The following is a 24,735-nucleotide window of genomic DNA, read 5'->3' on the forward strand; positions in this document are numbered from 1 at the left end:
GTTCTTTTAATTTAGTACCAAGGCCTAAGACAAAAGGTTTCGACGGGCCCGGGCCCGGCTGAGGTTCCGCTTCGGTATAAAGGTCTCGACTGACATTGTCTGAAACCACAGAATATGCATCACAATCCTCCTCATGAGCGTAATAGTTATTAGGATTAACAAGTGCTCGCAGCTCGTTTACTTGTTTAGTTAACTCATGGAGCTTGCGACGGGACTTTTTTCGGCCCCCCCTTTTCTTGCTGCGATACCGGCACTTGCGTTTCGAATCTGATCTCGACGAGCCCGAGGAACTGGAGCAGTCCGTACTATTACTGCTACTTGCACTAGATACACGCTTACGCCTTGTTTTTGGGACATTCTCGGCTGGTTTGTCCTCTGGCTTTCCTTCTACCTCATCCATAATTCTACAATACAAAACAACAATCAAAATCGAACGGCAAAAACCGTTTAAATAATTAAAATATTTCAAATAATTTTGGAGGGTAGATTCGAAACCCTTTGTGTAGCGTACAAAAAACAAAATAGTCACTCGATGATTACTTACGTGAATGAGTTGTCACAATAGGTAACCTTTCACTAGATATTCGATTTGATCGATTAACTAACAAATTTTTAAACTTATAATGAGTTTGCAAGAAGATCAATTTTAAACACTAATGGACTTATCTGAGTCGTGCTTCTTGTTAGCACGACCTACCGCGGCGGGAAACGAGACGCCAATGACGAACTATTCTCGGATTTCGTTTTAAATCAAACTCATCCCTACTGCCAGGTGGTGAATAGTAGGGGAAAAAAGAGTGAAATAAAGTCATAAGTTAGAAAGAGATAGCAATAAAATGGCGGGAAACGACGTGCCTCTCTCAATTAATAAGCTTCGAATAACGGTCAAGTCAAATTAATGTAAAGCTAATTTGTTCTTTGGAAGTTAGTTATTTCATCATATTAGTAGTCACTACAGGTCATATGACATTTGAGTAAAGCTAATTTGTTCCTTGGAAGTTAGTTACCTTTCTTGAAGTAAAAACGTTGATTATTATTTTAGACAAAAGGCTGCATATTATACCCCTTTAACATACTCGGTCGCATAATTGAATTGATATGATCTCTCATACAAGTATAAAATAAAAACGTTTCATTATATAACCAAAATGTTACTCACACACTCAGTGACTGTGTTCACTGACTGTGTTCAGTGTAACACAGTCAGTGTTTCAAGAGTAAATATTTGTGTTTTGTGTTTTGTACAATAAAGAGTTTATACATACATACATACACCTCTTAATTAATGATAACAATATTGAACTATACGCCTGGTTTCATTTATCGCCCTTATTACGTTTACGCGCTGTATTACTAAATGTTGGTAACAAAATAGCATCAATTAAAATTTGCTGACGTGGCTATGTACAAAGTTTTTGGGAACTGTTCAGCTGGTACTTATAGTTCGTCCTTAGGATACCGGTGTTTCAAAGCTAGGTCGTCGTGTTGGAACCAGGTCGCGTAGACCTTGTAGGGCTCTGGTGAGGAATGGCGATGGAATGAGAGTGGACGGTCGCGGCTTAACACTTCGCGGGGGTAGTCTTGCGGGCGAGCCTGTGAAAAGAGTATTCGAATCAGTCCCAGCTAGGGTAATGTGCCCTTCAACCGCCTTGTTCCAGATCTGTCCCAGACGATTTAAACTGTAATTTACAGATTGAAGGTATTCAGTAGCAAATATTTGACAACGGCGTTCCAGGGGTTAATGAGAACTTTCATTACGATGCATTACAATCAATCTAGTCAAAAAATCCGTTCCAAATAAAAAGTCATCCAGCTACTTATATATTCTACGATGACACATCGTTAGCGCGATGTAGGAATCCGTGCGCTCGGCACAGCGCCATCTAACGTACAATTTCGTAACCTTTTTCAGCAGCTAAAGAGCACACTCACCTGATGAAACAGCGGATAGTGTGTGAGGGAGACGATGCGCTCTTTCGCGCAAGCCGCCCAGTCATATTATCCTCCAAAGTCGATTATTATAAAGATTCCTATACTTCACAATCTCAATCTTCATAACATATTCATAACATACACATGTTCATAACATGTACATAATTCATCCAACTACTTATATATTCTACGTTGACACACCGTTAGCGCGATATAGGAATCCGCGCGCTCGGCACAGCGCCATCTAACGTACGATTGGGTAAACTTTTTTCTCACCTGATGAAACAGCGGATAGTGTGTAAGCGAGACGGCGCGCTCCTTCGCGCATGCGCCTAACGTCATGTCGTCGGGTGACGTTAAGGCCGTGCACACACAGCGGGAGAGGAGCGAAGCGGCTGCGATGCTGAACGCCGTCCCGCCGCCGCCGGTAATGTAGTCGTAGCCTAATATTTCATTGTTTAATTATTTAACTATACTGCACAATTTAAGATTACAAATGTAAGGCTTAATGCCTCGAGGCACAGTTTACCACTAAGCTTTGATACATTATCGATAATATCTTTGATTTGCATATCCCCTATCCTAGTATCATGGCGATTCATCACCTGATGGAATTTTCAAGAAATCAAGGGGGTAATTAAAAACAAGTGATGGGCAATTGGGCATATATTGCTCAAAATGTATAGGTAAATGTTATATGTATTTACACAAGCAAAACAATATAGATAGAATACAGTATAAAATACTAGCTTTTGCCCGCGACTTCACTCGCGTTAAATTCGAAAATTGTGGATAGCTCCATACAAACTTCCACTCCCTATTTTAGGGAAGTGGGGGGTTAGAAAAAGCCAAAAAGTAGCCTATGTCACTCTCCCTCCTTTCCTTATCTTCACTTAAAAAATCACGTCAATTCGTCGCTCCGTTTTGCCGTGAAAGACGGACAAAGAAACATACACACACACTTTCCCATGAAATATTTTTTTTTTAAGTAGGCATATTACAATGCGCATATGAACGTCAAATGAAGCTACGCTGGCTCTAACCCTACGCCTCAGCCTCGAGAAGATGGGGGACTCCAACTGAGGGGAGACTGAAATCTTCTCCACTATGGGACCGGCAAGAAACTCGGCGGGCCACTTTTCAAAACATTACATCTTATAATTAACATGCATTAAAAAAACAAGATACAATTTAACATGCAAAAGTATTCATCAAAAAATATTAACAGACTAGGTACTCTATGGAAATTAATTTCAATAAATTATACAAAGTATGTACAAAGCTACTATGATTAATAAGAGATGTTAGAAATGTATAGTCTCTAAGTGTCAAAGTACATCTAAAAAAATTATACATGATGAAGAAAAAAAATACGAACTGATACAAATAAAAGATAACTGAAATGCATTTATAATATTATAAGTAAGTATGGAGTATGGATATAGTACGGAGTATGGATATACATACCTTTGGCAGCAGTTTCTTTATTCACGTATCCGTAGCCATATCGTTCGCCTATGACTGTGATGTCGGTACCGCCGCGGTAGCAGCTCAGTATCTCGCATAGCCTCTGCACACTAAGGCAATAAAATTGTAAATTAATATTACTATGGAAGTGCAGAAGCCGGGAAATAAAGGATTACTACCAGCCCAGTACTTAGCTATAGAATCGACAGCAATGATAGATAGGAATATGAGGTAGCAAATTTTATTCCGGTTTTATTTTGTTATAGTGTGAGTGCATAATCTTTCTCACACTGTTTCATCTCGCCCTATATTATATAAGAATCCACTGTGTAACTTAAGACAGAAATAAACTTATATTCGATACAAGCGAGTTCTCCTTTAGTTCCCCACATCACATGGCGACCCTGCCAGAATTCGAGCCTAGAATAGAATCTTCTGATCCGTTCCACAGTCAGAAATTCCTCCTGGGGAATTTTATAAGAAAAGCTATTCAGTGCGCTTCACTGTGCTCTACAGCACATGAAATACGATTGACTGAAAGATCAAAGTATATCCACGCATGTTTATTATAATTTATTTATTTAAATCGTAAGCAAGTAATATGTGTGCATCATAATGACTGACCAAAGTCCTCTACACTTGCAGTAGTATTTTGAGCTACTCTATAGATAAAAATAGATATATATATATACACACACACACACACACATACACACAAACAAATCACAAATGTGCACTGTATATAAAATGATGCTTACCCCAAAATGGTGTCATCGTCAGCGAGGAATATCCACTTGACGTGCGGCATGTTGCGTACGCGGCTCACGGCCTCCTTCAAAATGGCTACCGTTTTTGCGCAGTGGCCTGTTTTTGTGTTCGGAACGCCCGTGTCTACTGCCGGAAGTGATGGGTCTGTAAACAAATAGGTATAAGGTGTTCCTTAAATAAACGAAAAAACAATTATCCTAAGCACTGTTCTGAGTAAAGTTCACTACGGCAGTGCTCTGCAAGACTAAGATGGACGGGTGCCTATCATTTGTCACGATGTCTGTCACGTTCTAACAAGTATGTAAGTGCGAAAGTGACGCATGGTACGACAAGTGACAAGAACACGACCATGATACGACCACTGATGTACCGACATAACAAAGTATCGATTTTGATCATGGCATTTTAATGAATTTAATTAAAAAACATGCCCTCTCCGTGCCCTCTGGGCAACCTTCGCTCAAAAATGAAAACAGGGACTGCGAACAAGTAATACTCCTGCGTTACCCTGTCCTAAGACTTTTATAGATTGACTTTATTTTCCATTTTGACATACCAGCTTGGTCACTGAAGAACATCAGATTGGTGACATGCCTCCCCCAGGTTCGCTTAACGACCTTCGCTCGTGAGGAGTGGAACCCGCTCCACGTCTTGACTGCGAAGAAGATTGACTCTTCAGGTATGGGACTGCCCTGTCAAAATAATAATATCTTTCTTAAGACGATACAGGAGGGGTCAATTTCCATACAAACGCTCTCGACTCGCTGGTTTTTGAAGACTTTCTTTAACACAGATTACTATTATTTTTATCTGTGTCGGACCGTTTTGATTTTTTTGATATTCTTATTTTTAAAGACGCTAGAGCCCATCAAAAATTTCCAAAAACGGCCTTACTGATTATGGCGCATAAAAAGGTGTGGTATTCAAAATTGGTAACAATTAGCCAAAAAAACTAATCGGTCCGACACAGATAATTTCTTGTTATTCAGATTATCAAATTTCATTACGATTGATTAAGTTTTGAAGGAGGAAACAGTCGAAAGCGGAACCTAGATTTTAAAGATTTTTTCGCAATATCTTTTAACAGAGTTCTGACTGGACAATTTTTTTCGATAAATCTAGTTAATAACACTAGTAGATTTAACTAAAATTCCCAAATTGATTCCCTTTCCATTTTAGCATTTTCGCTCCTGTAGCGTCTTAAGTTGTTTCAGAGTTAAATTTAACTGGCAAAGCCGGTTATAGTTTATGCCCAGAGATGGGCAAAATGTAATCGACTAACGATTAACGATTAAAATTACAAGATTTAATTGCGACTGACGATTGAAAACCACGAATGATCAATCTTAGTTGTATAGAGCGCGACTAATTTAGTTGCAACTAAATTAGTTGCCGATTGATTTCGGACAACTAAATTTTGTAATCGACTAATTAGTTAGACTTATTTCTCGCAACTAATGTTGACAGACTGATTAGGACATCTTAACGAATGTTTAAACATATCATCATGTATTACCTACTTAAGATATTTTAACCATTTCTAAGGAGTTAGATCGGTGTTCTAACTATTATTTTGCTACTACAATCACTTTGAAATTGGATTAAATTTCTCTATCTAAGGGTAAATAAAAAATGGGTCCTTTGTTTGTGCATTAGTAAAATAACATTAAAAAAACACAATAAAAGTACCCGGTTGACTGGTATACATTTCCAAAAAAAAATTGTTTGATTTATTTTTTGAATAATTCTACAACCGTAAGAGTTAAGTCGCTAGTTTTTTAGAGCAATTCATTGTATTTGACCTAAGGAACCTTCCCTTAAAATTAACGGAATTCAATAAAAACATCGTGAAATTCGTTGTTGCCATTATATAAATTTTAATGTAGAATGCTGCAAGGAAGATGAACAATAATTAACGCTGAGAGTTCTTTATATTACAAAGAGGTTTAAATATTTTAATGACAACAAAATAGTGCGCGTAGATAATAGATAAACAATATGCAGATGTTTGATTCAATAGAACGTCTTATTTTTAGAAGATGCGTCGGCCCTTGCACCAAAATGAAATTATTTCCAGGTAAGTAGGATTAGTCATTTAGCCCAATGTTTTGTCACCACGTGCCACTAAAAAGAGTTTTACTATCGACAGGGACAGCAAAATACTGGTAATTTCTATGTCTAAGATTTACTCAGTATCGTATAATTCAAAGTATTAACATTGCAATAACATACTTAATTGTTTTGTTTGCTACTTGTGAACACTGCAGTTTTTCGCTATTTTTCGTTACCGATATATCGTTATAATATTGCATTGTCATTCAAGCATTACAAATTAAACGTGTATACGTAATTTTAGCTCAATCGGTCGAATGTATCTACTTCAAAATAATCCACAAAATTCCACCCAAACCAACATAGTTACAACATACGAGTACCTCCAATGTTATATACATACCTACTTCATCATCCTACATACGTTATCCCGGCATTTGCCACGGCTCATGGGAGCCTGGGGTCCGCTTTGACAACTAATCCCAAGATTTGGCGCACTAGTTTTTACGAAAGCGACTGCCATCTGACCTTCCAACCCAAAGGGTAAACTAGGCCTTATTGGAATTAGTCCGGTTTCCTCACGATGTTTTCCTTCACCGAAAAGCGATATATACATATATACATACCTACTTGTAGTTACAAATAAGATATAAATGCAAAAACGGTCGACTGTGTAGTTTTAACGATTTATTCGTGGAATTTAGTCGATTGAAACTAAAACTAATTTAGTTGTTAGTCGAACATTCCCACAACTAATTTAATCGCAACTAAATCAATCGCGATTGAATAATGACGATTGATATTTTTAGTCGATTGATTAGTTAACTAAAAAATCAATCGATTGATGCCCATCTCTGTTTATGCCTAACTACAGTACACAGTAATTAGGCACAATGTAGCCAATTATTATTGTTCATTAGCCATAATCGGCGATCGAAATAGATATCAAATCTGTACGTGGGATGCTAATCCGCATTATTATTATCACAATATCGATAATTGGGAAGATTAGTTAAGCTTAATATAAAAGCTTAATTGCAGGGCATTTAGCTTATTAATAGTTAGATTTTAACAATTTACATGGACATTACGCAGCTTTTTTCTGAAACTTTGAAATTGAGAAAGGAACAAAGTGTGCGAGCCACTATTGACAAAGTGTGCATGGCATGCCAATCTATTGACGATTATATTTTGAAGTGACAATGTGTCAGGTCCACTATAAACATCATATTTTTAAATTATAACGTATGATGGCAGTGCCACTACAATCGCTTTAGTAGCACCGTGTAACAAAATATGCTAGTGCCACGATAAGCATCATATTTTATAGTGTGATTCAGGTCACAGTCACAGACACATAATAGTATTTTATACAATCGTGATATAATACAAAGCTTGTCAGTCGAGTACCATGCTTAAGCCACGAAGCTTGCCGAGTGGCCTAATAGTACGGTACGAGAGTGAAAAGCTTAATTATATCACTATTGTATACAATACTTTTTCTACGAGTCATCATCTACATCATCAATGGACGGAAATATCATCGTTCATGCAAGTTAAAATTAATGTTAATAGAGTCGTTCACCGTTGTATCAACAATCAACATCGAATTACCTTGCAACCAATTGTTTGTAATAACCGTCTCTGATTGGCCGATAACGCGACAGATAAAAAAAAATGTGTTTCAGATGCAGGAAAATTTGCCAGGTATCGCAAATTAGTATAGAAATTGTATGAAGTTCTATTTTTGAAATTATTACAGTTAACTAAAGTCAACTATAATGGGCTTATTATAATTGAGTCGGAACTGCCATAGAGTATCCAATACTGAAAAGTTAGCACTTATAGTTTAGTCTGTGGTGTCCTAATTGACAGATTACTGTCGACAAGTAGAAAAAATACTACAATTTGATTCGACCCAACACGCGTAGCGTTTTATGAGGCCTGAGTGTAGCGTTGTAGCGTAGGGCGCGCAGCGGAGCGGGCGAACGTCCATCCTATACAGCGTCGACTTAGGACACTTGTACGAGCTTCAATTATTTGACATGCACGCCGCACGGTCCGCCATGCTGTACGCGCAATATAAACACTTACACACGTTTCAAACTGCCTCGGGTAGGTGGCGCAGTTGTCCCCAGACACTATACAGAAACTGAGATCGGCTGTCAACAAGGGCCCGGGATTTCGTTTGTCTCCGTACACTAGTTGGGCCAACTCGAATCCAGGGTCGATGGAAAAGTCCGCTTCTAATTTGTGCTGGCCGCTCTCTATTTGTTGTAGGAGGCTGTGGGGTAAAAAAGGCGGTTAACAAATATCTTTGATATAAAGGCATTGAGTCTAAACAAAAACATTGTAGTGTGCACTAACACACACACATACACTCACATGTCTTTAGTATAGCACTTAGGAACGATATCCAAAATAAAAGCATACTTATAACCAATTGGTTGTGTTCTTTAACGTCACACACTACAATCCTGGCACGGTCGCCATGTGATGTGGAGAGTAAATTAGAACTGCTTCGGATAGAGTATAACGTTTATTGTTATTAAATGTACATTCACTGTGTGTGTGGATAAGGCATGGTACACTTACTACAACGTAAAGACACATTGCTTTACTAAGGAACTCAAAGAAATTCATGGAGCTAGGTTGTTAAAAGGATTAACTCACGTCTCAATAAGTTCCATCCGCATAGCGAAACCGCTAGCGAAGTTAGGATACACGAATCCACCTTCCTCCTCCAACTCCTCGTACATGGCGAAGTGGTGGATGATGGTGGGCTCATCGTCGCTGAGGGGATAGCCGATCCACTTCGTATCCTGTTTCGTAGAAATTTTTCGAATTAAGGCTGGTTTTAGTGACACGTGGACCGACCGCGCGGAGCGATCCGCACTGGACTAATATGTTAACTTCATTCAGGGAGCATTTTAGAGTGGCGCGGACAGGACAACATCAATTTCATACAAATTGGTCGCGTGGATCGCTCCGCGCGGATGGTCCGCGTGACACTAAAACCAGCCTAAAGAATACTGAGAACATAGCAACAGGGTTATTTTCATTTCAGGGTCTACATACTTGTGTATAGCTGTTATTTTCGGTCCTCGAGTCATTACCACGTCAATCCTTCAAATTTTAATGAGGTCACTGTCGTCACTGACTGTTCGCCTGAGTTTACCAGACTGTCAGTTACTCGGTGATGTTTTTACTTATTGCTTTTCATTGCTTCTTTAGACCGGACTCTTTAAACACGACCCATATTTCGACCTATCCTTCTTTCTAATAACTCTGAACAACATCATTAATATCGTTAGTAGAATTTAACTCTTGACTCACCTTCTGCCTATCAGCAGCTTCTAATGCTTCTAGAAGCTTCTCACATCGCACAGCAGTATTATGCTCTTCTAAAAATACGACCCATCTAACGTCATGCCCCTTGTCACCAAGTGGTGACAAGGGGCTTGAGCAGTGGTATCATGCTCCTAGATAGAGGTAACCTTTGTAAGGTAAAAAAATTAGCTAGGAATACTCTATTGGAGATTCCTCGGAGTAGTTCTCAGTATTCTGGGTTTCCTGTGAGGATGTTTTTGACTCACCTTCTGCCTATCAGCAGCTGTCAGAGCTTCTAGAAGTTTCTCACATCGGACAGCAGTATGCTCTTCTAAAAACACGACCCATCTGACGTCACCCCCTCTGTACTTGGTGACAAGGGGCTTGAGCAGCGGTATGATGCTCCAGGCTCCGGGGACGGGGAAGTCCTCGTGAGTTAGGTGGACTATGGGGTTCCGCTGTGGAATTACAATTATGATAAGCAACAGCGTAGAATATATGATAATAGAATTGAAGACTTCGAAAGTTTGATATTATTGGAGCTGCATACTTTGGTTGGAGAATGTAAAGAGTATAGAAGTAACTATGTGATCAAGAGCACTTGCGACCTATGACAAATGGTAATAGAGTGGGGGCATAAAACTTACACTTCAACCTATAAAATTTAAATTGATGACTGGTAGCTTTGACGCGAGCGATCAACTAACAGGAACGCGCAACGCTGAGTTAATATCAAACATACGCAAACGTATGAGAGCAATCTCAGTGAATGCCTTGCTAGAACCTCGACACAACGTTAGTTTTGTGGCATATATGTGGCATAACCCGCTGAACGCAAAACAGTCAGATGCAGGGCTCTAGGTGAACCTCCTGCATAAATATTTCTTTGAAGGAGGGATTATTCTATTCATAGCTACGTCTGTCTATAAGAATAAGTCCAACATTTGTTGGAGAGGCCCTAGATCTTCACTCGCCTGATGCTAACACTGCCTAATGGGTGAAGAACATAAACATAATATTGTATTCATAGTATTGTATATATTGTTGTTCAGAGTATATTATTGTTTCACTTACCCTTTCGATTCGAAAGACTTGACTCTCGATCTCCTGTTTTAGGCGAGAGGCCACGCTCGCCAGATAGGGCTCCTGCTGGCTTATTATGATGAACACCACATTTCTTGAATCTGCAACAATAAATACATAGTTTAGTTACATACCTACCTACTTTAAATGTATTATTCTTGATATTGGGGGATGGTGTAGAAACGACAGATTGTGGCAAACGCCGCTCTGGGTTTATTGAGTATTGGATAGGCTTCTCCTCTCTTTATTTAGGAGATAGTCGACCAATGGGCCAATCTATAGGGATGGTTCCATGAATTAGGAACCAAAGATCTGTGCTCATCACATAAATACTTAATAGCCCTGCTGAGCTACTGCTTAGCAAGCCGGGTCACTAAGGACTAAACCAAACCGGTTGTTAAAAATTGTGTTTTATTTATGAAGTATTATGAGCACTATAATATATCTAATCATGTCCAAACAAAGGGCGCGCAACAATGATAATTGCTGAGTCATCGCCATCTCGCACAGTCATGTACATCACTTGTCAATATCGAGTTAACTTCTAAGCCAGGGTTGCCAACAAAATAGAAAGGCCTCTCATTGGTATTGGATTGGTATACTAATGTACCACATTATCACTTACCATATTAAGAACGAAATTAGCAGTACCTTCATGGGAATTACCTGGTGCTGTAGCCGAATGGGATTTCTGCGACGCGAAACGAAAACGAAACGCCGCGAAAGTTAGTCTGGCTCTGTCGCGCTAATACGCACGAGCGATAGATATAGATATCCACGTTTCGTTTCGTAAGCGTTTGTGCCATTTGGCTACGTGCATTTGGTCTACTTTCTAGCCAGCTGTCCCGTTTGTAATATGGTAATATGGAGCGCTCTACTTGTGACAACCCTAAGCCCGTGCTTACGTGAGCCCTAGGTTAGCGTCAGATTATGATAAATCGGTCAGAGCCGACGCGGCGTAATCTGACAATCTGACACGGATAGTCCATTTGAGGTATAATATCTAACGTCACGCAAATTGGCATACGGCCTGGTTTGAACTATACTTGATGCGATAAATGAAGATACGTACTGACAGTTCTGGCTTTTGAATATACAGGTCCCGAAAACCAACGCCAAAACGAAAATAACAATAGGACATCTCTAGAATACCTATATATTTTTCTGGCACGAACGAAGTGACACTAGTGAGTTCCTTTCGATATTTAGTTCATCGATAACTTACACTATAGTATGGATTTAGTTACTAAAATTATGTCATTAATTATTGCCGTGGCACTGAATCTTGAGTAGTTTCGTGTGTTCTGCCTACTCTCCCTATAAGAATCAGGATTATCATTCTAGTGCGAATATTTAAGTACCTAATTCGTAAAAGAATGGCGTTAAATTATAACAGGTCCTATGGTACATGGTACATGTATTGTACAAAGTACAGAAATATTGTAATATTGTAATAAATATTGTAATATTGAAATATTATTATTTTTAAAATCGGGACTTAATCGCGTATAACTACATATTAAACTGACCTCCAACGTTTCAAGGACGGCGTTGTCCCCGTGGTCTCGGAGAAGACTGGCTTGAAATGACATCAACACCTTCTGACAGCCGCGCGAGTTTTTCGAACTACCCGCACTTGGTTTTGATTATCAACTTGAACTGTTTGCGCACTAGGGATGTTACTCTGTCGACATACAACACTGACGATATTTGATTTAACGACCGTCGATATTATTTTCGGCTTACACTTATTAATGACAGGATTCCATGTGGATGAGATCCTAAACCCTTCGTCCCGATTGAAATTGCGATGTTTTTTGATTTCAATGGCTTCACGCACTTTTCTACTGTAGAAATGGCGTTCCGTGGAAAGGACTTTAGGGTCATGTAGTTCGATCCAGTGGTTTGGCCCTGACTCTAACAAATGTTCAGCCACGGCAGACTTGTTGACCTGACGATTTTTCACAGCCGCGATGTGCTCCTTTACCCTTTCTTCTATGGTGCGCTTAGTTTCTCCAATGTAGGAGCTACCACAACTGCAATCAATTTTATAAACGCCAGGTGATTGAAACGGTATAACGTCCTTAGGTGATCTTAGGCTTCCTGCAACTTTGGATAATGGCGTGTACACCGTCTTTATCAAATATCGTCAGTGTTGTATGTCGACAGAGTAACATCCCTAGTGCGCAAACAGTTCAAGTTGATAATCAAAACCAAGTGCGGGTAGTTCGAAAAACTCGCGCGGCTGTCAGAAGGTGTTGATGTCATTTCAAGCCAGTCTTCTCCGAGACCACGGGGACAACGCCGTCCTTGAAACGTTGGAGGTCAGTTTAATATGTAGTTATACGCGATTAAGTCCCGATTTTAAAAATAATGATGTGTAATAATCGTGAAAGTTTAAATCAGTGTATTGAAATATTGTAATAAATATTGTAATAGCGATATTATCCATCTATCTGGCTTTGCCGGAGCCATCGCGTTCCCAATTGCGCCACGGAGGCCTGCTGGATGTGTGCGAACTGCGAATTTACCCATGTCTGCCCTCAATTCTTAAACGCCTTAGGGTGGCGTATAGCAATAGCAACATTTACCCTTAAGAATACATCTTAACAGGCACTGGAGTCTCAAGTTACATTATCCATCTATCTGGCTTTGCCGGAGCCATCGCGTTCCCAATTGCGCCACGGAGGCCTGCTGGATGTGTGCGAACTGCGAATTTACCCATGTCTGCCCTCAATTCTTAAACGCCTTAGGGTGGCGTATAGCAATAGCAACATTTACCCTTAAGAATACATCTTAACAGGCACTGGAGTCTCAAGTTACATTATCCATCTATCTGGCTTTGCCGGAGCCATCGCGTTCCCAATTGCGCCACGGAGGCCTGCTGGATGTGTGCGAACTGCGAATTTACCCATGTCTGCCCTCAATTCTTAAACGCCTTAGGGTGGCGTATAGCAATAGCAACATTTACCCTTAAGAATACATCTTAACAGGCACAGGCCCCGTAGCCGAATGGCATTTCTCCGACGCCAAACGAAAGCGATACGCCGCTGGCTCTGTCGCGCCAATACGCAAGCGCGATAGAGATAGATATCTACTAGCGCTTCGTTTCGTGAGCGTTTCGTGAGCGATTGTGCCATTCGGCTAGCCACCCTGGAGTCTCAAGTTACATTGAGAATCCCTTCCCTTTAATTTGAAAATATCATACAATATATGTTATATGTAGTGTGAAACTCGCATGCGAAATCTCATACCGTCTTAATCAGCTTACTACTTTCCTAGCTTTGCATCAGTATATATTATATCTCTATTTCATCCGATATTGTGTGAAGTGTTTCTTATCCACTTTAGCAACTAGTTTGCGACCACAATACCCCGCGAGATTAACTCGACACAAAGGGGACGTTCCTTTGTCGGCAACACGACATCCTGTAACCTGGCAGATAAGAACGGTCGCGTGATAAAAGATATAACGTCAGGCCGTCCTTTTCGCACTATTTGTAAGTGTGATAGGGACGCACCGATGCGAATTTATCCAACTAGTGTGCTACGCCCGCAGCAATGGTAAAGTTATCCATGTTGTAATGCAGAAAAATCGCTTTTTAAACGATGAGTACAAATCTGAAGTACAATTTCAGGATATGGGAATGCTTCTTCAATTCAATCGTACAATAAGTGAATAGACCTTTGGACGCATCGAGTATCGACGAACTCTGAACGACCCTATTAGCCAAAATGTCTTTTGTATAGAATAACTAGCTTTTCCTGCGGCTTCGCCCGCGTACCAATCTAATCTTGTTCTCCCATATAAACTTTGGAACACCATTTCACCCCCTTAGGAGGTGAATTTTTACAAATCCTTTCTTAGTGCTCCTCTTCGCGTTATAAGGAACCTAATACGCGCCAAATTCTGAATCTCTAGGACCAGCTGTTTCGGCTGTGCGTTGATATGTCAGTCAGTCAGTCAGTCAGTTTCTTCTTTTATATATTCAGATAGTACAATACGATATAAGTGCGGAAAAACGGAAGTTCGAAACGAGTGGCAGAAACAGCCGAAGGGAGTTTTTTTAAATAAACAGGAGATACGACTTTCCTTTTCGCACGTGTATCGTATGACGTTTTCATGTATAGATTTTAAATCGACGCGAGATACCAATTTCATTTTCGCACGTGTATCTCACGACGTTTTCCAGTACAGATGGCCCTTTGAAGTTTCGATCTGCGTACATGTACGGGCAAAAAGTACCGTACTGAAAAATATACCTAGTTTTAGTAGGATATTGATAATTTTAATAAACGTCGATATGGCCCCCCTGCACCTTTCTTACGTAATAACAGAAAGCAACGAATGGTTGCTTTACCTGCCACCGAAACGATTTGTACTCCGTCGCGAGGCGCGACATTTATACGTAAAATAAATATTCCAGCCAAAATATACGCTCATGTCACGCCATATCGCAAAACACGGCCTAACGATTACTTAAAATGCACCGAATTATCAGGAGGCATTCATCTTCCGGGCCATATATTGCTGGAGACACCGTAAAGCGGCCGAAATGCGATTTTAATGTGTCGCACCTTATGGGGGAATTCACGAAGTTTAACGACACAGGTCCAGTATAAGCGGGACTATACAGGGCTTTTATATTAAAGGAATAAGTTTTTTGTAAAAATTTAATTTTCGGCACAAGCTTTCTGTACCTTTCGTTCAACAGTCATCTACTGCTCTCCGAGACGTTTCTAAAAACCCCTTACTCGATGAGATACGCCGTTTCATGACAGAGTTCCTATGACCACCTTTCTGCTCCATCATCAGATCAGCTCTATGATACCCTAATTTTGCATTGTCACGTAATTTACATATGTGTGCAAAATTTCAGCTCAATCGGAAACCGGAAAGTGGGTCAAATTTAGCTTCTACGCTTTGACGCACACTAACATACTAACAAGGCAAGTTGAATAAAAGCTTGTAAAAAGTAAAAAAATACGCTTCCGGAGAGACTTGATGTCTTGTATATTTATGTTGGTGGTACAATAAATAGTTTACTTACTTACTTGAACGCACATCTTGGAATCCGTCTAGTCCTCTATTGAGTTACGCAAGCCTTGACAAACATTTCATTATTAGCGTCTTATTTCCATTCTAGAGTAAAACGCGGTGGTTTTATGCTATCAACATGTAGTGTTTAACCGTAAACGCGTGCAATCCTACCAAAGAGGAAGGAAGGAGATCGGACATGCGGTGTGATGTGTAAGTCTGTCGCAAGCTCTTGAACCCACGCACACTTGTACATGGACGCTCCTATTGGACTATTGCGCAATACACGCGCATCAGTTCCTTGTCTGTGTACATGCAAACGACCAGCGAGTCGTGTCATCATGCTCGCTGACTGGAACATGAACGGTAGGTCTGCAACTGGCACTCACCCCACTCGCGCCATCCACGACAAGGATGGCCCATCACCGCACCCTTACGGGAGCGCGACCCCACACAGCCACCGCAGCGGAGACGCTTAAGTGGACTTTCATACCCAGATACCCAAGCAGGCGAGTTCTGAGGTGTCGAACTCATCTAAATCCGATCAACGAAACCTGTATGCTCAATACCAGCATACTCGCTCGCTCTGTCTGGACCCAGGTCCACACAGAGCGAGTTACGTCGCGAGGCAAAGTGCTCGTGCGACAAACGTCTAATATAGACGTGTAGCCGAGGCATGTATACATAGCACGTTTGCCGCGCGATAAAATTGCCTCCCGACGTGCCCCGCTCTCTGTGGACCGAGCCATTTTGGGTTATCGCGCCAACCAAATAAGTAAATAAACAAACACCAACTGTAGCGAGTCCAGGGTTCTCATTACGCTAGAGAAAAGATAGAAAATGGTAGAAAACGTTTTGTGAATAGACAGAGAGGTGATCGCCAAAGTTACATTATTCATGCCTCTTCCCCGCGGCATTGGTTTGATTCGGGGACCCGTAGATACCATGTATTAGCGAATACAGAAACGAACTCTCACGGGAACCAATAGGAATAGAACAAATGGATTGATAAATATAGAATATATTGTATGAAAGCATCCGATATCGGATTTTTTAACGTACCTGTACATTCCAAATCATATACCGGTGACAGTGTTAACAATGTTGACATTAATGATTTAGATATTTTCAATAACTGGAATTTTCGGTTGATTTTCAATTTCGATGCAAACCTCCGGTGTGTTAGCCTCAACTATCAATCTCAAATATCAAACCAGCGTGTAGTCCCGTATCGACAGTTGTCAAAAGCGGACCCCAGGCTCCCATGAGTCGTGGCAAATGCCGGGATAACGCAAGGAGGATGCACTAGACCCGTATCGTATTGGTATAACTTTGTCAACTGCGTAAAGTTGCCTATTATACGATCTGTGAACGAGGTAATCACACTAATATAATGATTTATGAAAGGTGATAAGCAGAGATCGGATTTTTGTGCGTCATCTCATACTAAAAGTCATTAAAATGACGTAAGTCACTAAGAAAAGAATTTCGCAAATCCGTCCGATCTCTGGTGATAAGAGACACAGCGTTACTGGTCGTAGCGCAAGCGACACCTAACAGCTTATAGTTCATTGGCTCATCGTCACGATCGACTCCAAGAAATTGGAATACAGCAGATCTTGATAGCCCATCTTTTATGAGTCATTTTAATGGAAAATCCCGATTTCTTCGAGTTCAAGTGTGAGCGGCGGGTGATCTGCATTTTTATAAGACGGTAAACGGATTCGAACGATCCGTTAATGTTAAATGGAATGGGTTTCTGAAATATAAAATGGATAGCGACTTTATTTATTTCTTTGAGATTTATTGCCCAAATATACAGGGTGTTTGGCACATGACCCGACATTTTTTTTGAAATATCATTCAATATCATACTATATCTACCCACAAAAGGAGGGCCCTTTTGCGTTGCTGTAGTCGGTATACATAAATGAGTTTGAAATATAGGGACCACTTTTGAGGGGTTCATAAACTCATTCATGTAAATAAGTCTAAAAACAAGTACACGATCGTAGTACCTAATGATAAACACTTAGAGAAATTAAATTAATCAAATTCAGTATGCACTTTCCAAAGTAACAGTATTTGAAAACACTGTGACGGTAAGTATGCAATACTATTATCATCAAAAAGACCTATAAAAGTAAAGTCTCAATAAACTGATATATATTTTAAAAGGCAATAACGATTTATTAATGGACAACAATCCGCACTTCGGCTCTGTCGTGAAATTCGTGAATAATTTGTACGGAGTGGCGAAAGAGTGCCATTATATTGGCCAATTCGTGTCGGCGTTTTAACAAAATGCAGGAGTAATATATTAAAACTAGATGATATAAAAGGCTAGTCAATTGAGTTTTGAGGATTAAATATCTACATGATCTATTACAGTTTAAACATACATATTTAACTTTTGCGAATATCACGCAGACTTAATACAACATGCACAAGCGCCTGATAAAAACTAAAGGCAATCATTCAAGATGAACAAAACGATACATCATTTAACAGGCTCTGACTCGACTATCTTACTTTTAGGGTGATATTTAATAAGTCTTAACCCTATTAAAGTATGATTTCTGGAATAAAAACTATCCTAAGTGTATCCTTCTCGGGATTTAAACACTAAACAGACTTTGTATCAAATTTCATGTATATTATATTGTTTTAGCGGTTTAAGCATGATGAGCTGATGAGGTAGACACATTTTCGCACTAAAAATAATAGTAAGTATATGGACTTTCAATTGTAATTAGAAATGTGGTTCACCCTTGAAGTAAACATCATTTTACAAATATTAGTTATTTATTCGTCAATCCCCTTGATTTCACTATGTATTGACACAATTTATCAAACAATCCCACACTTTGTCACATCAAAGTCATCAAACTAGTTGCAAAGCAATTCGCACAATCCGCATAAAATTCTAAACTTACTTAAAAATATTGAATACTTTCAAAGCCCAAAACTATAAAAGCTGTCTTCATTTTGATTTGAGTCCAAAAAATGTACTCCCAAGTAATTTCCCACTATAACGACAGACAATAACCTCGACGACGTTCCATATTAGGAAAATAGTGTTGTTCAAAACTCGAGTCTTTGAGTCTAAAGAACTACTCGATGCGTCGTACAAGTCCAGTCACCATCAGATATATTGGAGCCACAGAATTAGATTTAGATATAAGAAACGAGTTCATTTATTTGTATGGCGGCCGAGCGTGTCAGATTTTGTACTGAAGTTGTTACTTGCCTGTGATTTTAAATATGTCTCAGGCCCTTGAGTGTTGATAAGTTTTATGTTGTTGCAATTAAATATCATGTAACGAGGCATTTTTAATGTTTTTGTTGACTTCAACTTACAAAAATTGACGCCCGAAAGCTGCAAGCTGCTATTAAAGACGGACAACTCAGTGGATTTCACTGAGTTCATTTGACACGCTAAGTAGATACGTTTGCTTGATCTATGGTTTATATGACATCTGTGATTGGAGCGCTCAAGGTGCTCACAAATGTCTGTACACGCCTCTATTGTCAAGATAATAAGGCGTGTTCATATATTTTACGCGCCCCGGCCGCTCAGATCTGTTTGTTTGTCTGTCTTTCACGGTCAAACGGAGCGACGAATTGACGTGATTTTTTAAGTGGAGATAGTTGAAGGGATGGAGAGTGACATAGGCTAGTTATTGTCTCTTTCTAACGCGTGCGAAGCCGCGGGAAAAAGGATACTATCATATAGTTTTAAAATCTGCGCCAAAGTGTGAGAAGGAACCCTTAAGGTGTGACTGTCGGTCTGTCATGTCCGTCAGGCAACGCTTCCAGCTTATAGTTCTATCACGTCTTCATAAATAAATTGATAATTCACCACCAAGATTCTGGTCTCAAACATGTTAAAAACGTAACCCAAGCTTCGATTTAACAATTAGTCTGAAAAACAGAGTCTAGTTTTAAACCCCAAGTCTTCAGCTCTCAACCAACACTAGTATAGAACTGTTCCGCAAGATACATAAAAGTGAAATAAAACAAACGAAAGAAATAACTTTGCGAACAGCAAATCAAGAATAACTGTCAGTATTACCATCGCTTTATAACTCGTACACATCTGGATCAGGATACCATCTAGATATGGCAAGTTTGAAAACATTATTGGTAATTGTTGACATAATACTAGACATGCTACTGCAATCTCTTGGCACAGTCGTTTCTTGGGTGACCTTGAGTAAATTCAGACCGGGATGCATCGAGAGCCTCCCTGCATTTTCGGTGGGAGGGGGGGGTGAAGTATGGCGCCACCTTATTTCCTTACAACTAAGACTGATCTTAGGTCTGCTGTCGATTGACTCGCGGGCACTCAGCAAGCATTTTGAATAACATTCTAGAACACTGTTATCTTCAAGTTGGGGGACTCATTCCGCTTCAAAACGTCATATGTCCTTACAATCGAAAGACAATTTAGTAATCATTATTACACCTTAGCCCTTTGGAACAATGTACATTACTAGACAAGCTCAGATGGCAAAAGTGCTGGAGCTTACGCTCTTTTGTTTATTGTGGATGAACTGCGCTCTGATAAAAGTCGAAAGTCGATGCATTTGAATCTTTATTTGAAACTAAAGAATTCGTGCTTTAGAGGTTTGAGACCGTATTTTATTGAGGGCTTTGTTTTGTTACTAAACAATTCTCGAGGCAAGCCAGTCGATCAATCAAAAGATTTGGTATTCTTACATATCAATCAAAAGATTTGGTATTCTTACATCGACATCATTTGTATCATACAAATCAGCATTATACGCAGATAAAAGTTTGCTGATGATGCTCCGAAAGACGCAAAAGTTTCTAAAGAAATGCACAGTTGAGGACTGACTGTCAACCTGACCTGAAGATCTGTGGTGAGAATGACTCGCGCTTATCCGCCAAAAAGACGTGGAATATACCGTACTTTTTTTTTACTAAAATTCTTAATTTCTCCATCAGACTATAGTGTGGTACGACACATCCATGCGGGCTAAAAGCAGCTGGGAGATCCCGTGGGCCCAGAATTATTGATAGCGTTCGGCAACCTCCGAAATCCTTTTCGGGCTTAAAAGTTTTGACATTACCAGGCTATCAGTATATAGGTAGGTACCTAAAACCTTTGACACATATGAAGGGATTATATTGAGTTGAAAATACATATAAAGTGGATAAATTACTTTCTTGTGTGAGGCTATCTCTTTCATCGCTGACGGATTGTGCTATCTTTGATATATTTTTCAAGTTTCCAATCAGTAGTGATGTTAATATTATATTAACCCTGTGTCGTCAATTACGATTGTTACCAATTTAATCGTATTAAGGACTTGGTAAGTTCGTTTATTATTTTAACGAACGTAAGTTGAAACTGTTGGTGATATAATCCCGCCACTTCGAAACATTGATGTTTGAGTCAAAACTAGAAAAGAGCCTTCTTTAGTCTGGTATAAGCAAGAGATATTTCTTGTTTTTTTTCCGGGCCCGAGGAGTGTACTAGCGTCTGATTATTCATACACATCTTTTCAGCACCCTCCAAAAATTGGCAAAGATCCCAGGCCAACTAAACCGCCACCATTTGTCTTGTACACACAATTTAACGCCTATAAATTCTTAAACCCGAAAAGCCGCATTTAAGCGATGTCGCCGAGTGGCATCAATAATTCTGGGCCCGAGGGACCGGGCCGCGCTTTTAGCACTGTCTGCTGCATAGGTTATTCGTCAAACTGAAGATTTTACTCTGAGATAGGTGACGTTGTTTCGTAACATCCCATCTTGGCATTCATAGGATTCTGAAGAGATACCCAATAACCCAAGGTTCAAAAGGTGTAGTTTGGACAATGTTTGACGCAGTGTGGCTCAAAAGGTTGCACTATACTAGTAATCTAGTGCTAAGGGATATTTGCGTATCCTTATGATCATTTGGCTGGTGCATCACGTTGGTAGCTTTAAGAGCGTCCAAGGATTCAAATGTATTTTTTAACTAAAATCACAAGTTTTCATATAAAACTTAGTTTTATACATAAGTAATCCATACTTAACATTATAAATGGATTAGTGTGTGTGTCTGTTTGTTTGTCCGTCTTTCACGGCAAACCGGAGCGACGTATTGACGTGATTTTTTAAGTGGCGATAGTTGAAGGGTTGGAGAGTGACATAGGCTACTTTTTGTCTCTTTCCAATGCAAGCGAAGCCGCGGGCAAAAGCTAGTATGACATAACAGCTATATACTTAAGTGCTTTTGGAGGCATTTAGACCACTTACAGCACCGAATTCAGAATCGCATCGAACTTTGCGAATATCAAATGGAGCCGCTGATGGCTTATCCTGATTTATCTTTGCGCCAGCATTTTTTGCTGCTTCGGTAAACATTCAAACGCACATGTGCCACTTACGCCAGGTTTTTTGGCACCGATTGGTAAATTATTCAGATCGATTTATTGCACGAGTTTGGTGATTGATCTAGAAAAAGTAAATAAGTGTAAAACTTGTCAACTGTCTGTGTCTAGTGAATATTCGCAAAAAAAATAGTCTTCGCAATCAAAATGAACCTATACACTTATTGGATTAATTTTGTGAAGATTTTTCTGGTTCTCTGCTTTGCTCGATGAATAATTTTTCATCTTATGCGATTATTCAATTCTAATAAACACAAGTTAAATCATAATCTATTGAAAATATTTCAACTTGTGCTGTCTTAAAGTAGTCACACTACTATGTATTTAAATTAAAACCGAAATAAATTACACATATGAAAGAAAAAGTGACCAACGTGAGTACGCTGGTTCGATTCCAGCCTCAGGCACCAGAGGACTTGGTCACTTTTTCTTTCATATGTGTAATTTATTTCGGTTTTAATTTATGCGATTATCGCGAATAAATGTCTCTAGTATTTATCTAAAATTAGGGTAGAAAGCATACACGACTAAAAATACACTAAACAACATACTTACATGGTGTTTATTTTGTTTTGTTATTGGGTCAGTGAAGGCAGCTACCAGTTCCCTTGCTGCTACGCGAAGACGGTCTTGGAAAATCTTCCCCCGATTTAAAATTATGAAGATTAGAATTTACAAATTTTGAAAAAATATATGTAAGGTACAGCGGGGCAAATCTCACCTGGAGGGCAATTGTAACTAATCCATTTTTTCCATTATTACACAATGATGTTGAGTTCAACATGACGTATCCACTGAACACGCCTATCAAATATAACCGGTGGATAATCTATTTAATGATGCAAACATTGTAAAACATGGAAAAATTAACTAGTTACATTTGCCCCCCAGTCGAGATTTGCCCGCTGTACCTTACAGGTTCTGAGAAAATGGTTCTTTTTGACAAACTTTTTTTTGTAATACTGTACTAGATTTAATAAATAAGGTACAGCAGGGCAAATCCCGACTGGCGGGCAATTGTAACTGATCATTTATTTCCATTATTACACTAATTAAGTTGAGTTCCACATGTACGAGTATGTATACTAGGTATCCGCTTAACATGCGTGCCAAATAAAACCAGTGGATACTCTAATTAATAATGCAAACATTGTAAAACATGGAAAAAAATGAATGAGTTGCATTTGCCCCCGTCGAAATTGACCCGCTGTACCTTATACCGAATTCACCAAACTGATACATATGTATCACCCGAGTTAAATATCATTCACGAAGTAAGTCCTACTTCCAAATTAATCATTCAGGGATTTCAGGGGCCCATTTCTCGAAGCTACAAGTTACAATTTTCAACTGGTTGTCAATGTCTAATATGACAAGTTGGAAAGAGACTTCCGCTTGTAACTTGTAACTTTCAGTTTGAAAAATGGGCCCCTGCCCCTCTAGCACAACTTGCCTTGTCGCGCGTACGTCCATACTTGAAGTCGCGCTTGATGTATGGACTCGCGCGCGACAAGGCAAGTTGTGCTAGAGGGACTGGATTTTACTCCCAGGGTAAGAGATGTGTAACATATCACTTTCTGCCGCTCAAAAAATATATTTTGCCAGCCAACTTGATTTAGAGCAGTCCACTCTGTCATACAGAACAGGAAAATCACTTCTTTTCAAATGGTTGCATTTATTTTCTTCCCTTTCTGATTTGTGAAGTATTTTGAATTAAGTTTTAAAAAGGCCTTAACATTTTTATTAAAAAAAACCATTTCAAAAGATTCTGAATATTGAAAAACCAGTGTTGTACGACATTTTCAGCAAAACGAGTGATTTATTTTTTACGTTTGAATCTGAGAGGCCCGCGGGCGATCCATTAGCGTTAAACACTTATTATGGCCATCACCTTTGTTATTTACTGCCTGAATAATGTTTTAAAGGACATGAAATACCTTATTTCTTTAATAAATAAGTTACTCTGTTTTTTAATTCTTGTTGAGTTTTATAAAAAACAGGCACTTCACTGCCTCTGAGTCTTAGGACAGTATTTGACGCAGTATTTAGTCGTTGTTAGTATTTTTACCCGACTACGGCAACGCAAAAGGAGGGTTATGATTTTGACCGGTATGTATGTGGGTATGTATGTATGTATGTATATATGTATGTATGTTCATCTGTTCCCTCATAATTTCTAAAGTACTCATTAAATTTGTGATCTCATCTTAAGTTGACAACACAAAAATAGGCAAAAGGACTGCTTTGAGCCCTAGTGCGGTAAGAAGACGCATATGTACCTACTGTAAACTCTTTTTTTAAGTAGCAATTTTAGATAAAACAAGGAAAACTTTAAAATTAAGAATAATCACACTGGCGCAGTCGGTTGGATAGCACCGCTCCATAGAGAATTATTCATAAATGATAATAAATAGTATCAATAAAATATCCCAATCAGATACGTCCAAAAGTTAAAAATATACCTGCAGTTATGAATGTACAGTGCTGCATTAAAGAGATTTAAAATTAAAAACACTGCAGAGTTTTCATTCCTATCGTACATTCGCTTCAAAAACCATTTAAGTGAGACCTCTAGAGTCGTAATAACTCGGTGTATGGTAGTTATACTTATAGTGGTTCGTTCAGCAAAGTGATAATAATATCGTGACAGGATATATGGTC

General features: G+C 39.3%; 1 protein-coding gene across 2 annotated transcripts in view; it reads right to left on the reverse strand.

Annotated features, from left to right (window-relative positions):
- Positions 1 to 1,352: 1,352 nt before the first annotated feature.
- LOC125227734 (beta-1,3-glucosyltransferase) overlaps positions 1,353 to 24,735 on the reverse strand; it is a 47,908-nt gene continuing 24,525 nt past the window's right edge. For both annotated transcript variants that reach the window (XM_048132042.1, XM_048132041.1), the window contains exons 3-11: positions 10,624 to 10,733; positions 9,816 to 10,007; positions 8,893 to 9,041; positions 8,314 to 8,503; positions 4,724 to 4,859; positions 4,158 to 4,311; positions 3,400 to 3,509; positions 2,209 to 2,375; positions 1,353 to 1,593 (exon numbers count right to left, since the gene is read on the reverse strand). In XM_048132042.1, the coding sequence (XP_047987999.1) occupies positions 1,438 to 1,593; positions 2,209 to 2,375; positions 3,400 to 3,509; positions 4,158 to 4,311; positions 4,724 to 4,859; positions 8,314 to 8,503; positions 8,893 to 9,041; positions 9,816 to 10,007; positions 10,624 to 10,733 (1,364 nt within the window). In that variant the 3' untranslated portion in view covers positions 1,353 to 1,437. The remainder of the gene's footprint in view (positions 1,594 to 2,208; positions 2,376 to 3,399; positions 3,510 to 4,157; positions 4,312 to 4,723; positions 4,860 to 8,313; positions 8,504 to 8,892; positions 9,042 to 9,815; positions 10,008 to 10,623; positions 10,734 to 24,735) is intronic.

This window comes from Leguminivora glycinivorella, chromosome 7 (genome assembly GCF_023078275.1).
Source record: "Leguminivora glycinivorella isolate SPB_JAAS2020 chromosome 7, LegGlyc_1.1, whole genome shotgun sequence".
Classification (NCBI taxonomy): Eukaryota; Metazoa; Arthropoda; class Insecta; order Lepidoptera; family Tortricidae; genus Leguminivora; species Leguminivora glycinivorella.